Source organism: Schistocerca americana, chromosome 8 (assembly GCF_021461395.2).
Source record: "Schistocerca americana isolate TAMUIC-IGC-003095 chromosome 8, iqSchAmer2.1, whole genome shotgun sequence".
NCBI classification, from domain to species: domain Eukaryota; kingdom Metazoa; phylum Arthropoda; class Insecta; order Orthoptera; family Acrididae; genus Schistocerca; species Schistocerca americana.
In genome coordinates, this window is record NC_060126.1 from 20,772,077 (window position 1) to 20,787,814 (window position 15,738).

General features: G+C 41.2%; 1 protein-coding gene across 1 annotated transcript in view; it reads right to left on the reverse strand.

Moving 5' to 3' along the window:
* The window catches only part of LOC124544899 (axoneme-associated protein mst101(2)-like), a 123,515-nt gene extending 108,061 nt beyond the window's left edge, over positions 1-15,454 (reverse strand). The window contains exon 1 of the mRNA XM_047123631.1: positions 15,266-15,454. Coding sequence (XP_046979587.1) covers positions 15,266-15,454 — 189 coding nt within the window. The remainder of the gene's footprint in view (positions 1-15,265) is intronic.
* Between the last annotated feature and the right edge of the window lie 284 nt (positions 15,455-15,738).

The following is a 15,738-nucleotide window of genomic DNA, read 5'->3' on the forward strand; positions in this document are numbered from 1 at the left end:
ATCATCTGTGATCTCTTCTGTTCCTCGTTTTTATTCTCTGTGGCTGTTCTTTGTCTTTGGAAAAAGGGACCGATGGCCATAGCAGTCTGGTCCCTTTCATCCCCCAAACCAACCAACCAACCAACTTTACGATTGGATCGAAGGCAAAGAGCTGGAGTGGTTCTCTAGAATGTTTCTAAATACTTTCAATGTGCCTATTTAGAGAGATTGCTATACTCATATTCATTTCCTGTGGTGGATTAAATGTACTAAGCAACCAGTAGGAATAAATGGAATCAGTACCGATGTAGAAATTTCTTCTTAAATCAGGATGATGCAGTACTGGTGCCTCATGCAGCTGGTTTTTAATTAACTCAAATGCTTCATGACATTCCTTATTCCATTTCCAGATGGAGATGGGCTTGTGAAGATAAAAAAAAATCAAGGATGAATACTGTGATAGAAATTGCATGAAATGAGAGATTTTTCAGTTGTCTACAGCATATTTGTGCAGGAAAATTTTTCACTGGTTTCATTTTCATCAGATCAGATATGATTCCACACAAAGAAATGACATGCCCTGGGAAATTGTTTTACAATTTGGCAAATTCTTATTTATCCATCCTTAATGTGACTCTTGCTCCACTAAACGCTTCAATTACATGGCACAGAATGTCTAAATGTGCTCTCTAAAGGCAGTACTAATTTGTATACTGCCTACATAATGTTAAGTGTGTCAATGGTTTGAATGGCTCTGAGCACTGTGGGACTTAATATCTATGGTCATCAGTCCCCTAGAACTTAGAACTACTTAAACCTAACTAACCTAAGGACATCACAGAACACCCAGTCATCACGAGGTAGAGAAAATCACTGACCCCGCCGGGAATCGAACCCGGGAACCCGGGCGTGGGAAGCGAGAACGCTACCGCACGACCACGACCTGCGGACTAAGTGTGTCAATAATTCTTCTCTTTGAACTTCGTTAAGTGCTGTCATAAAGGCCATTGATGATACTGACAGACCAAAGGCCATTCTTTTAAACTGGTAACACCTTCCACTCCACAGAAAGCCTGTGTTCTGCCTGCTATGCCTTCATCTTCCAGTTGGTCACATTGTACAGTAAACTGCATCATTTCTCCATGAGCATCAGTTAGTAAATGCACACTGCCATCTTCTATTGTTACAGTGGGGATTGGAATAGAACCTTCCCTACCTGAGTTACAAATTATCTGATTCTCCTACATATTCTTAATTGCTTTATTAACTACTACTTTCTAGGGCAAGGATACTGGGTACAATTTGCTATGGAATGACTCGTGATTCTTAACTGGAGTTTCACAAGCGCATCATCTGATCGGACCAAGTGTTTTTAGAACAGATCGACATAACACCCTTGTGTTTTTACCTGTTCCTCCCATTTATCTTCAGGCATGTCCACTAATGATTGAATCATATTTTGAGTACTAGTCACAGCATCTTAATCATTATTATTCTCCTGCAGACCAGCATTTCCTCAGACTTACTTGAAGATGCAGTTCCCAAGCTCATATTTATGAATGGAGCACTCTAATTGTCTCCTTTGATGAATCCTGAAACTATCTCCTCTTCTGTTCATTTCTGTCTGACTAGTGGAAGGAAGTGCAAGAGAATGCATTTACAAAGCTATTCAGAATCAGCCAACTCTGAGAACTAAACTGATGTCGAGTGATGCTAAAATGAATACACTCTGCTTGTACATACTCTCCTGAATTCTGAAATTTAATAGTGCCTGGCCTTTGGTGGGATTGCATTGATTGTTTACAGCAATGGCAATATGGAAATGATCAACAGGAAATATTCAAAATGCAAGGATGTAGATTTTCTGTAATAGCTCCCATCTTCCTCGCATGAAAAGCATTAAAATGTATTCATGTTTCCATTTCTCCTTCCTCTATAAATCCTAACTCACTACAGTGACAGGTTTGCACTAGGTTGTGTTCTGACTCATTTCTGACAATTTCAGTTTCTGAGTGGCCAACTTCCAAAATTCATTTAGTTTACTGTATCATAACTTCACATATTACAGCTTCAGCTTTATGACTTCAGCTTTGGAATACCTGGCCATTGGTTTTGCACTCCCTCTGGCATATGTTGGAAGTATTTTATTTTCAATCCCGCATTTTTTCACAAAACCAAAATTTGTTTATGAAGGTGGTTTAAATTCTTCAGAATTGGAATAAATTTTTGTTAAACAAATGACCCAGATATTTGCTTAACATTACATCTGGCTAACACACATGTCTACTTTGCCCTGTTTGGTTTAATGTTTCTGAAATGTTTGAACTGTTTGAACCCAACCAAGGTGAACACCCTGTGCCCATTTTTGATTGTCCTGAAAGTTCCATTATCTGCGGTTATTTGAGGTGCATTGTCAATGTTAGTCTCTATTTTGTCTAATGCTGCATTAATTTTGTGTAGGAGAAGCTCTTTATTTATTCCTTTTCATCCTTTGTCACAGTCTGAGGATTTCTGGTGAATTTCGTCTTTTACACAATGCACAGCTGCTCACCTACAACCTCTACAGATATTTCTTGTCACACGCGCTACTGCACATTGATGCTTGCTAGCCACGTTCCTCTTGTATGTAGCTGATCTCCATTATTAGTATGGCTTTGCTGTTGGACAACCATGTTGATAACATGCTTAAACAGTATCTTCCCTAGAATTTGGTTGGTTCAACTAATGCCTTCATTGTTGAGTTGACATGTTTTAATACTTGGTCTCACTTCTGTAGATGTTAGGCCCTGGTAAAGAGCTTTTGATGTGATAAGTCATACCTTCCCTGACTGGTATGTACTTCTCATGTAGTCAGGTTAGCTAGTTGTGTCGGTTTTTTAGTAACACCCAGAGACCACGTGTAGGGTCCGTTTAGGTTGACACGTGCACATGTGAAGCTGCATTGCCCCCTGAAATACTTTTATTAACCTTTTGTCAGTTATGAAACTCGTTAGGTATATCTTATGTTGGATAAGTAGTTTATAAACACATTGTACAATGGTCATTAGAGATACAGTTATGGAATAGTAAATAACTATTCAAAACTGAGCAATATGAGAAAACTACGGAAGGTTTTCAGCTCCATGGGAAGGAGGTTGAAAATTTTTACAGCAGCATATGTAGATCTCTCTGCAGCAGTGGCACTGCACATAATTCTTTAGTTTAGTGCCACACATGTGAATTGCTGAGTTCTGTCACCAAGGATGCAGTCTCTAGAAACAAGATTTTCTGTGGTGGATTAAACGTAATAAGGGTACCTGTGGGAAGCACTTTCATAGCCTCTCACAGTCAAACACCACTGCGTTTTGTAACAGGCCTACTCTCCAATTTATCACCCTGAAGGAAAACACAGTTGCAGTAAATGTTAGTACACAACAGCAGAACAACCCACATAAGCCACAGTCTTATTGGTGGATGTGGTCTGCCAGACTGCTGATCTGACTCGTGGAGCAGTTAACAACCTGTTGCAGCTTCTCGTTGTTTTCAACTTTTATTAGAACTATCAAACCCTCAGCAAATAAGATAACTTTATGTTCTTCTACACTTACATGCATTATGTTCAGCTGCTTTGCCTTTTGGTCACTTTACCTAGAGTACCATCTGCTAATGACGCTGTAATACACAGAAACGTATCATCATTTAGGAACTCTTGGAGGATACATGTTGACTTGGACTGAATTTCTATTTAGTATGATGAACGGCAGCTTGTTCCACATGTAAAAAATGTAAGTGGATGTGGACGAGTAGGAGAAACAAGCCATTAATGTTCAAACACAGTATAGGTACTGTGATGCTTGACACCATCTACATCCACATGACTAATCTGCTATTCAGAATAAAGTGCGTGGCAGAGGTTTCGTTGACTGACCTTCAAGCTATCTTTTCCGTTCCACTCACGGATAGCATGGGGAAAAATGAACACTTTAGTCACACCATGTGAGCTCTACTTTAATTGGTGGTGGTGGTGGTGGTGGTGGTGGTGGTGGTGGTGGTGGTGGTAGACTAGGAGAAAACTGGTGATTGAAGTTTCATCAGAAGATCTCACTGCAATGAAGACCACCTTGGTTTTAATGATCGCCACACAAATTCGCTTATTATATCCATGACACTGTCTCCCCCCTAGTTCAGGATAATACTAATTGAGTGGCCCTTCTATGAGCTGATTGTTTTAGTCTGTCAATATTATCTGATGCAGATCTCATAAAGCACAGCAATACTTCAGATGACGGTGGACAATCTTGATTATATGCACTCTTTCTTGTAGACCTGTGGTTCTCTCAAAGTGTACCGTCAATAAAGTGCAGTCATTGGTTAGGTTTTCTCACAACAATGCCTATATGATCATTCCAATTTAATTTGTCTGAAATTGTAATTTCTAGGTATTAAGCTTAATTGATAGCCTTTAGATTGAGATATTGTGAAACAGAAATTTAGCAGGTATCCCCTTGTACTCTTGTGGATGTTCTCATTTCTCCTTATTGAGAGACAATTGCCACTCTTCACACCATACAAATATCGTATAAATCATTTTGCAATTCGTATTGATCATCTGACAACTGTGCTAGATGGTAAATGAAAGGATCATCTGCTAACAGTCTAAGAGGACTGCTCAGATTGTTTCCTAAATCATTTGTGTAGATCAGGAACAGCAGAGGGCCTATAACAGTCCAGTGGCTCACCATAAATTATTATGGCCTATGACCTTTCTGACAGGAAATCATGAATCCAGTGCATAACTAAGATTTGACACATAACTATGCAATTTTATTAGAAGTTGTGTCTAAGGAATAGTGTCGAAAGCCTTCTGGAAGCCTAAAATATGACACCACTTTAGTTCCACAATGTAACAATTGAGACTGAAAGGGGGATCCAAAGTGTGGATGTGTTGCCTTGCTTAACGAGAAAAACATTTTCTGAATCCATGCTGACTGTGTATCAACAGATTGTTTTCCCAGAGCAAATGGGTGTGCTGTTGCTGTTGTTGTTGTCTTCAGTATTGACTCTGGTTTGATACAGCTCTCCAAGCTACCCTATACTGTGCAAGTTTCTTCATCTCCCAGTACCTACTGCAACCTAAATCCTTCTGAATCTGCTCAGTGTATTCATCTCTTGGTCTCCCTCTACAATTTTTACCCTCCACACTGCCCTCCAATGTTAAATTTGTGATCTCTTGATGCCACAGAACATGTCCTACCAACAGTCCCTTCTTATACTTGCAGAAACGACTTCATGACACTTAAATCTACACTCGATGTTAACAAATTTCTCTTCTTGCCATTGACAGTTTACATTTTATAATCTTCTCTACTTCGGCCATCATCAGTTATTTTGCTCCCCAAATAGCAAAACTCTTTCACTACTTTGTGTCTCATTTCCTAATCTAATTACCTCAGCATCACCCGACTTAATTAGACTACATTCCATTATCCTAGTTTTGCTTTTGTTGATGTTCATCTTATATCCCCCTTTCAAGACACTGTCCATTCCGTTCAGCTGCTCTTCCAGGTCCTTTGATGTGTCTGACAGAATTACAATGTCATCGGCGAACCTAAACACTTTTATTTCTTCTCCATGGATTTTAATACCTACTCCAAATTTTTCTTTTGTTTCCTTTACTGCTTTCTCAATATACAGATTGAATAAGATTAGGGAGAGGCTACAACCCTGTCTCACTCCCTTCCCAACCATTGCTTCCCTTTCATGTACCTCAACTCTAATACCTGCTATCTGGTTTCTGTACAAATTGTAAATAGCCTTTCGCTCCCAGTATTTTACCCCTGCCACCTTTAGAATTTGAAAGAGAGTACTCCAGTCAACATTGTCAAAAGCTTTCTCGAAGTCTACAAATGCTAGAAATGTAGGTTTGCGTTTCCTTAATCTTTCTTCTAAGATAAGTCGTAAGGTCAGTATTGCCTCACGTGTTCCAATATTTCTACGGAATCCAAACTGATCTTCCCCGACGTTGGCTTCTACCAGTTTTTCCATTCGTCTAATTATGGAGTTATTGTGTAAGCATACTCTGAAACAAACCTGAGTGGCATACAATCCCGACCAGAAGCATTCTTTATTAAGTAATGTAAGCTGCTTCTCAACATGGAGAAAACCTGCTACCAAGTTAGTCATGTTCGCATTCATTCTTGATTTGAATACTGGAATATATTCTTGGTTTTTGAAATTCTTTCAGCAAAGCAAACTATGCTTTCTGTAACTCAGCTTTAGTCTCACTTCATCAGTAACATCACTATTGTTATCGCACAGTGAAGGTATTGATTCCTTGTTGGTGTTGTTGTACTTTACATACGACCAAGATCTCTATCGATTCTTCTAGTTTTAAGGCCAGTTTCATTGTGGAACTTACTAAAAGCCTCTCACACTGGGATTTTACATTGTTTTACATTTAGCATTCATTTCTTCATAGCTTCTGTAATAGCGTTCCAATCTGTTTTGTGTACTATGTGGGACCTCTTATTAATTTATTTTGTACATAGCTCTCAACTGCCATTGTTTCCATTTATTTGTATCCATGATCTCTGGTCTAAGCCCACATAGTCAGATCAGATGGAGTTCAGGCTGCCTCTGAAAAAGGTGTCAAGTGCATTTTTAACTGTGTTTCTATATGTATATTTTTGTGTGTTTGGATCTTACAACATTTAGTCTCGCTACAATAAGCGTGTGGACACTAACCCGTGTATCCATCGTAATGCTCCCTATTTGCTCATTATTATTTGTTGCTAAGTACTCAACAATGCTTTTGCAATAATTTACAATAAATGTGGGCACCTGCACTAATAATTATTGCTGTAAATACTTCTCTGAGAAATCTTTTGGTACGATGTCAGATGACATACCTAAAATCGACTTGCGACATGTATTTTAGCCAACATATGGAGGCTAGATTGAAGTCATCAACTGTGTTTGTCTGACTGGGGTACCTATTTGGAATGGCTAAGCTCTTCTTTGAGCTGTTCATCAACTCATTCAGGTGGTTGGTTAAACAAGGTATGTAAGCTTCAGTGCTTTCTATTAGCGATTGGTGTTCTGGATCTTTCCCAACACAGCTACAATAATTTACAGTTACAATACCAACTGCATCTAAAACTACGTTCATCCTGTTTTTGCCCTGCACTGTTTTAAACTGTCAACCATTCTGTAGCTTACTAAGACCCTCTAATATAGTAAGACAGCCATTCACCACAACACAACCCCCACTATCCGAGTAGGCACCTCCTGTGTGTAGTGGTCCCCTGACATATTAAGCATAATCCAGGAAACACCACCGTAAGGCGCAAGTCAGAGAATCTGCAGACTGAGTGCAGGACTGTCGTAGCCCCTGATACAGAGCGGAATTGGTGGTATGTTACAAAGGACCATGGTCAATTCTGTCATAATGCTATTGATAGTGAGCTCCACCTTCAAATAGCAAGACAGGCAATCTTTTCCATATCAGCTAGCCACCAAAAAGCAGACACACTGTGTGTGTTGCTTTGGATCAGATCAGTGTTAGTACCAACATGAGCCACCGTCTGCAATTGGCAAAAACCTCTGTTCGCCATGGCATCCAGAAGCACCTATTCCACATCAGGAATAAGTTATCCTGAACTTACATATAGGCTTGGCCAGAGTTTTGCAACATTAGTTGGTCCGGTCCTAGTGTTATATTGCATCCTCAGTCATTGCCACATTTCTTCACTGTAATAGGTCTTCAGCAGTCCCATAAACATTTTATCCAGTGGCTGGATCCTACAGGTGCAGTGAGAAGGGAGTCTAACTAAGTGAACATGATGAATCCTACTTGCAGATAAGAGCCTCAATGCTTAGGTGGAGATTCGCTGGTAACACAGTTCAACATTCTAATTTCATTGTTGCTGCCTCCTTCTCTGACATAGCCAACCAAAAGTGTCGTCCAAGGGACATTGTGGCAGCTTTAAAATATTGCATTTTCCATTCCCCACTAAGTTAACAGCCATTTGATCATAATCCAGTTTCTTTTGTTGCTGTTGGTCCTGCGACACAAATGTCTTGACTGCTACTAGAATCCCCATGTTATTCGTTAGCTCAGTAATACCCAGACTATATTTTACTGTAACATCCAGAAACCGCTTTGAACACAAGAATTAAGATTTAAACCTCCATGTGAACATCAAGGGGGTTACGGAATACTTGGAAGCCAGACTGTTTCATAACCCCCCCCCCCCCCCCCCCCCCAATAAAATCTGACTTCATCATTCTTTGGATGAATAACTTGTAGAGCCTTCATGGGGGAGTTACAAAATTGACGTGCTTTATTAAATTACTATATGACCAACTTCTGCTCCTCAAGGACCTCTCACCTATAAATACCCTTTCACTGTATATTGTAAATGGTCAGCCAACCACATACACCCCTGTGTTTCCTAGTTTTCCTCTTGCTTCAGTTGTGTTTTGAGTTTTTAAACATCTCCCGACTTCCACATTTTTTTCATGTGGTTGCGCACCTGTGGTTGTGCACCTGTGGTTGCGCCCACGAACATGTACCATACCGCACCTGTATCAATCAGCGGCTGAATGTTGCATCAAAAGGAAGAGTGGCTAATGTACAGCATCGGGGTCTCCCAGCTCTTGCATCTGTTAGAGCTGCTGCCACTATGCTGATGAGATGCAAGAAAGTCGGTTATTCACTGATCTATCCATCCATCCATCCATCGATTTCACTTCAGTTAGTAGTATTGCCTCTGATATATACTGTGTGGGAATTGTCTATAACAAAGAATTGGAGTGATGGACGACATAGGAGAAGATGCGCATAGAAACAGATGAAGAAAGATCGTCAGAACAGGACAGACAGACTGACTCCAGATTAAATCTGTCGTAAGACAGATCCAGCAGCACTCCACATGTACAGTGAAACAGTCCTCCGACAACCAGCTTTCAGAGGTTATTTAGGGTTACCTTTTCAGTATTTTGGCATAAGGGGTCTGCACTCTCCAGTAACTCATTTGAGAGCTATTGCATTCCATTTGCTTTCATGCCAGATTAGCCCAGTATCTGTATTGCAGTAAAAATATCACAACACTGCCAATGCTGAAGATGTGTGCTGTGCATTTTGTTTACTAACAACTCCTATCACATCCATTAACAGTAGTCTCTGCTCACAACATAATGCCCACCTTACACTTCAACCTTGAGCTCACAACCTCCAGGGGACTCGCCTCTCTTTGGTGGGTTCATACTTGGCTACCACAGGCTCCCAGCCTTTGCAGCATCTTTTCCCTTTCGTGCTGCATGTCTATCATGTTGGTATCATTTTTCCCTTTCCTTGGAGAACATGTCTGGTGTTTTTTTTCTTTGGAATGTTGCACACTGTCCATAGCTGACATACACAGTCTCACCACTGGTTTTCGTGCCCATTTTCCTTCCTTCATTCACCTTCTCCTATCATTCCTCCTCTTCAATATTTGAGGCTCCTCTTTTTCCTTCTTCCTCCCTTTGTCCACGCGAAGGCCAGTAAATGCATCTAAAATGTTGTAGGTGACTGGGTAACATGTAATTCCCAGCCTTGGGCCAACTGGTAATGTTTGCATGTACCACCTGTTGCAGGCCAGGCCCAGAGAGGGGCGATTGCCTGCACTGCTACCTTCCTAAATTGCTGATTGTTCACTCCTAAGTCACATGTACCAAACACCTGGCACAGGGACCAATCACCTAAGGCCGCTGTGTGCCCATTTGAAAGGGGCACCCAGTTGGAAGGAGCAAGCCATCAGACATGCTGGCAGTCATGGGAGATTTCCTCGAAGTGAGCCAATTATCATCTTTGCAGTCCACGTCTACCAAACATAAATGGAATGAAGCTCCCAATTCAAAGACCCTCCCAGCTGCATCACAGTGCTGCTCAACAGTCTAACAGAGGCCTAAATCCAAATGTATGTCTGATCAGGGTGGCATTGCAGTCCATCGGGTGACAAAAAAAGGTAGTGCTTGTGAGCACTAAGGAGGCATCTATTTTTCTCATCTTTGTTACAGTGGGAGAATCTGTCCAGGATCAAAGCAGGCTATGATGTTATCACAGTCTGACTGTACATTATGAACCTAAAGTGCTGCTCCCAGTGTCATCATTTCAACCACACTTTATAGTCTTGTTGACAAGCGGCCAACTGTGTAACTTGATGTAGGGAAGCCAACCACCTTGCTGCTGCATCTACTGCAATGGTTATCATGCCACCTCCTGTCGTAATTATCTGTTATGTTTTGATGAGCAGCTGTCTAGGAGATCTGGGTAAAGGAAAAAGTTCCTTACCCGGTCACTTGCAAGTTACTGGCTAGTTAAAAACCCTGTGTCCTACTGTCAGGCACTTATAATGTGGTTCTTGCTTCATCTTGCTCCATGAAGGACATGGCCGTGCAGACATGTGAGCTCAAATACATCCCAGAGATTGTGAAATCTCCCATTGTCATGGTAGTATCACCATCCCCTTGTCCAGCTGTGCGACAAGCCATCAAACCCTCGCCACAATGGGAGAAGTCACCAGATACATAACCGACCTGCTGGAAAGGACAGATGAAATACTCCCATGAAGACTTCCTATCTCCTTTCAGTCAACCAACATCTAAGACTTCCTCTGCCAACTGGAAAGGCTCAAGAAATCCAACAAAGGCAAATGGTCTTCTCCTAAACTGACTCGGAGATACTCTTCGATGGTGTCATCATGTACTACCTTCACCTGGCCAGCCTCCGTGCCACCAGAGCACAGAGGTGAAACCCCTTGACTTTTATCCTCATCGTGATTGTCCTTACAATGACCAACACTTCCCCAATTGTGATGCCAGGTAGAATATCTTACAAACATTATCCGTATCACCGCAGAACGTTCTGTTCCCTGCTCTTCGTCTATACAATGCATGTCAAACACCTTAGGTCATCATTTTGCGGAAATTTCAAGCTCTTCCCACTGTCGCCCGGCCTTCTTCCATCAGAAATGAATGGATGTGGCTCAAGTGATACCCTTCCCTTCTCTGAATTGTGAGGCTCAGTACTGCCTATGATATGAGAGAGCAATACTCTCTTGTGGACAACCAGAATGCACGTTTCCCAGTCACTGGTGGGAAGCCATTGTCATACCCATACCTAAGCCCGGTAAGGACAAATGCATTCTTTCTAGTTATCACCCAATTTCTCTTGCCAGATTCGTTTGCAAGGTGATGCAGCATATGATTTATGCCTGGGTGGTATGTTGGCTCGAGTCTCGCAATTTACTAACCACTGCACAGTGTGGATATCGAGGACGCTGTTCTGCAATTCACCATCTCGTCACTACGTCCACCCGTGTTATGAATGGTTTCCTGCAGAAATCCCAGATTATGACCATGTTTTATGATTTGGAGAAAACCTAAGACACCTGCTCCATGCCTGAAAAATTCCTCAAGGAAATAGTTTTTGGTATCCTGTGCACTCTCTACACACGGGACTTCCATGGCAGCCTGAGCTGAGTTTTCAAGGCCCAAGTGTCCTCTCCCTTGTCAATCACCTTTATTCCTGAAGATTGTGTTCCTAAGTATTCCTTCCTCAGTGACTGTACCTTTGTGTATACTGATGGTTCTCGGATTGACCATGGTGTTGGGTACACCATTGTCATTGGTGCCAACGTCTTTAGTTAATGGCTTCTGGTGCACTGCTCAGTATTTACAGTGTAGTTTTCACCCTGTATCAGGCCACTGAATACATTTGGCAACACAGGCTTTTTAGATGTGTCAGACACTGTCGGCACCCTTCAAAGCCTCTGTGGGCTGTACACCACCCATCCCTTAGTGCAATCGTTCCAGGAAAACTGTCACTTGAACACTCGTGATAGAGCCACTGAGATGTTCATGTGGGTTCATGCCCATGTCGGTGTGGCAGGAAACAAAGCTACTGATACTGGTGCCAAGGGTGCAGTAATTTTACCTCAGCCCATTGGTTCATAAATTCCCTCTAATGATTACTGTGTTGCTATCTGTCAGGAGGTGGTGTCACTTTAGCTTCACTGGTTTTCCATTCAATGGAATAAACTCTGGGTTATTAAGCTTCTCCCTGTGGCTTGGACAAACTCCTGTTAGCCCTCCCTTCATGAGGTCATTTTATCTAGGCTGCGTATTTTGCACTGCCTTTTCAGCCTTCGCCATTTGTTAAGTGGCGCTCCCGCAGCATGTTGTGGACATGTTGTGCACATGTTGTGCAATGTTAAAATGTCAGACATTTCCTGGCAGAATGGTGCTTTTTTTTTTTTTTTTTTTTTTTAATAGTTTGTGTGCCTGTCTGAGTTTTCCATCTGAATTATTGCCCGTTTTAGCGAACGACAAGCGAGCTGTTGACCGCGTGTTACTTTTTATCCATAAAAGCAATATGGCAAAGACCATGTAATTTTTATTTCAGGACCTCCATTACTCTATGGCATACTTCATACTTTTCTCCACGTCTTTGTTTTAGCATTCTTCTGTTCCATCGATTGTGAATAGTGTGTAGTCATTTCTACCTCCTCTCTTAGTCTTCATGTTGTATAGTTCTGATATGGGCGCATATCATTATAGTTGCTTTTGCACCCAAATACAAAACAAAAGAAAAGGAAACAAACACCACACAAACTAATGTGTAGAAAGCAGGAGTTTCGAAATCAGAATGAAAGATGCGATTTCCATTTGTGCATGACAGCAGGGGGACTGAAACTCGTGCAGGGACTTCTGGAAACACAATTCTGGTATGCTCTTAGGCGATTTGAAGTGCTCCGCGTTTTTCAGTCCAATATGTGGATCTCATTGTGTGATTTTTTTTTTTTCTTGTCCTCCGTATGTGATTGGGACTTCTGCATCTTACAGTCTCCAAATTGAACTGTTAATATGTTGCTTGTGTTGAGCGTGACATTCACTTACATCTGTTAGAGAGAAAATGATAGTGTGTATGGTGAACTTGATGAAAGTCATGGCAGTAAGAAAGCAAATACTGGGTTGGTGTATATGTTCATATCATTTTTCCAATTTTGATAAACACAAGACACACACATAAGAGATTTCAGTCACCAGTAATGTGTTTTTCTTCACTATTTACAACAGTCTGCCAAAACTGGGGCAACTTTGCCTCAAAACCACACGATTTCTAGTCGCAGAATAGTAAAGAACTCGCCAATCCATGTTCACAGTGCCTTTTCGTCCAGAAAGAAAGGAAGTAAGTTTCTCAAAGGTTGCTATGCAGAGAGAAAAAAAGGTGGAAATCTGAGTGCACAAGATTAAGTGAACCACATTGGTCTGGAATGACTTCTAAAAGAAACTCCTGTACAATATTTTTTGTCAGTCTTGCAGAATGATAGAGGCTGTTATAATGGAGCAGCATCACTTCATACAGTCTTCCTGGTCATTGTTCTTGGACTGCATCTGCAAGAAGTAGTAGTTGTTTAAAATGAATGTATTTTCTTTGTGAATCTTTTGTTGATGTGTGCAGATCTTTGTATGGGGAGTTGCTGCTTTGTCTGGACGCAATCATTCCTTCCTTTTCCTTGTGTTAGCATACACACACCATTTCTCAAGGCCAGTGACAATACAGGATAGGAATCATTGGTGTTCTTAATGAACCACTAGAATCCGATCAAGCAGTGAGGCACAGATGTACCCCTGCCGATTTTTGTGATTTTGGCTTGGAGCACACGATACCTGTAAAAACAGTTTTTGAATATTCCCCTTTAGCATGCAAATGTAACATATGGTAAAATGATCACACTTAACTGTATTTCCCTGTTCTCAAGTACACTGATGTAGTTCATCGTGGGTTAAGGTGCCTTTAACTGAAAAAATGACAATATATAAACTTGACAAGCAATGGTGAACCTCAAATAAAAAATAAGCAATAAATAAATTCATAGCAGTTGGAATAACAACATGCAAAACACAAAAGCTACAAAATTTTACCCCAGCCTAATACCTATTAAGTCATGCTGTGAAGGCATAAGTACAATACAGTTTAGAGACCATAAACAAGTTTTCCAGTTGGAGCTCCTACATGTCATGCACTAGGCTTTTGTCTGCTTGTGATAAAGGTGTTGGACAGAGGTCAGGGTTCTCGGGTGGGGGCACCCAACAGCTGAACAGCACGCTACCCAAATCAGCACACATACCAACACACTGTACATTAGTGATGGCAAAGGTACAGTAGTGTGTATGTTACTACAAACTCTCATTGCTTCGGGGGGAAAAGTGACCAGATGACAGCACCTCTGTGGTGCACTAAAGTTGACACATCCATAGTTTTGAAGCGGTCATGACAGGTGTCAACAGTTCCCATTTTGTGTGAACTGCTGAGTGGGAATGAAAGTCGTGTGTGCAGAGATGCACAGTTGCTGGCCTCCTCCATGAGAGTGGTACTGTGAACTGGAAAGCTGCAGTGGCTGGTCTTTTAATGGAACCTGGAGGGAGACCATACCCCAGTCAGTTTGGGAAAAGGATTAGTGCAATTTTGCAAGTAACTCATCAGCTCGTGGCAGAAGGTATGTGCAGATAACATGACTGTGATAAATTTCATGTCTCCACAAAGTTGGAGGTGACACACTTGTTTATTTATTTATTTATTTTTGTTTATTTTTTTGATCATTAAATAATCATGTAGCCCACTCACTTGTCTAAAGCAGTTGAATTATGCCTGGTGACTCAAAAGATTCAGTTGTACTCATTCATGTAAGGATATGAAAAAATGCAGTCAAGCCAAATTGTTACATTGATTTGTGCTATCAAGTTGTTCACACACCATACTCGCACAGAAAACAAATCCAAAAATTCAGAACACAGTTAATCTAGGTCTTGATAAGGAACCAGATCTGACAAAAGATACATATTTTAATTTATAGAAAATTCAAAAGTAACAAAAGCATGGAACCCAAACACATTTTTGGTGTCACTATCATTAATAACCAAATACACATCTGCAGTCCGTTCAACCACATGAGCTGTGGTGGACAGAAACAGAGTGAGAATTGTAATATGCTGCTCGTTTGTAGCTTAGCACATGGCATTTGATGGTTGCTGACAGAGGGAGCTGATCTGTGTGCGAGTCTGAGAGCTGAGGAGTGGAACAGTTGATATGGTGTTCACTTTTGGAGATAACGGTTTCTTCAGTGCAAACACTTAAATAAAAAGTTCATTCTAACCTGTAGACAATAATGAAATGGAATGAATGTCAAGGTCCATTCATATTGAGGAAGGCTGGGTGTGACAAATTGAAGCCATGTAGTTTTTGTTGTCCCACAACTCTCACCATCTGGGGGGCAAGCAGCCTCCTCACGCCGCACAAAGTGAGAGGGATTTGTTGCAAGTGCCACACGGTTTCCTTGTCAGCATCATCATTGGGTTTATCCATCTCAGCTAGGCTTCCCAGCTTGAGCAGCAATGTCATCATCATCTTGTGCCATGTGCAGAAGTTGTTCACTGTAAATGATGGTGACATTGCCTGGTTCTTCGATTTGGTAGGCTACTGCATGGGGGACTTAGAGAATGACCAGTATTAAATTTTTTTCTGAAGACAGATCTTCACTTCAAAGGATTCTCTGATGAATATCCTTATTCGGCACTAGGCAGATGATCATATCATCAACTGCAAAGTCTGCGTTAGCTTCTGTGGAGCTTTTAGGAACAAAGTGACACTTACGGCCCTCAAACCCTTCAGCTCTGCTACCTAATCCTGATAAGACTGATGTGACTGCCTGCGTTACTGGTAAAACTCTACACAAG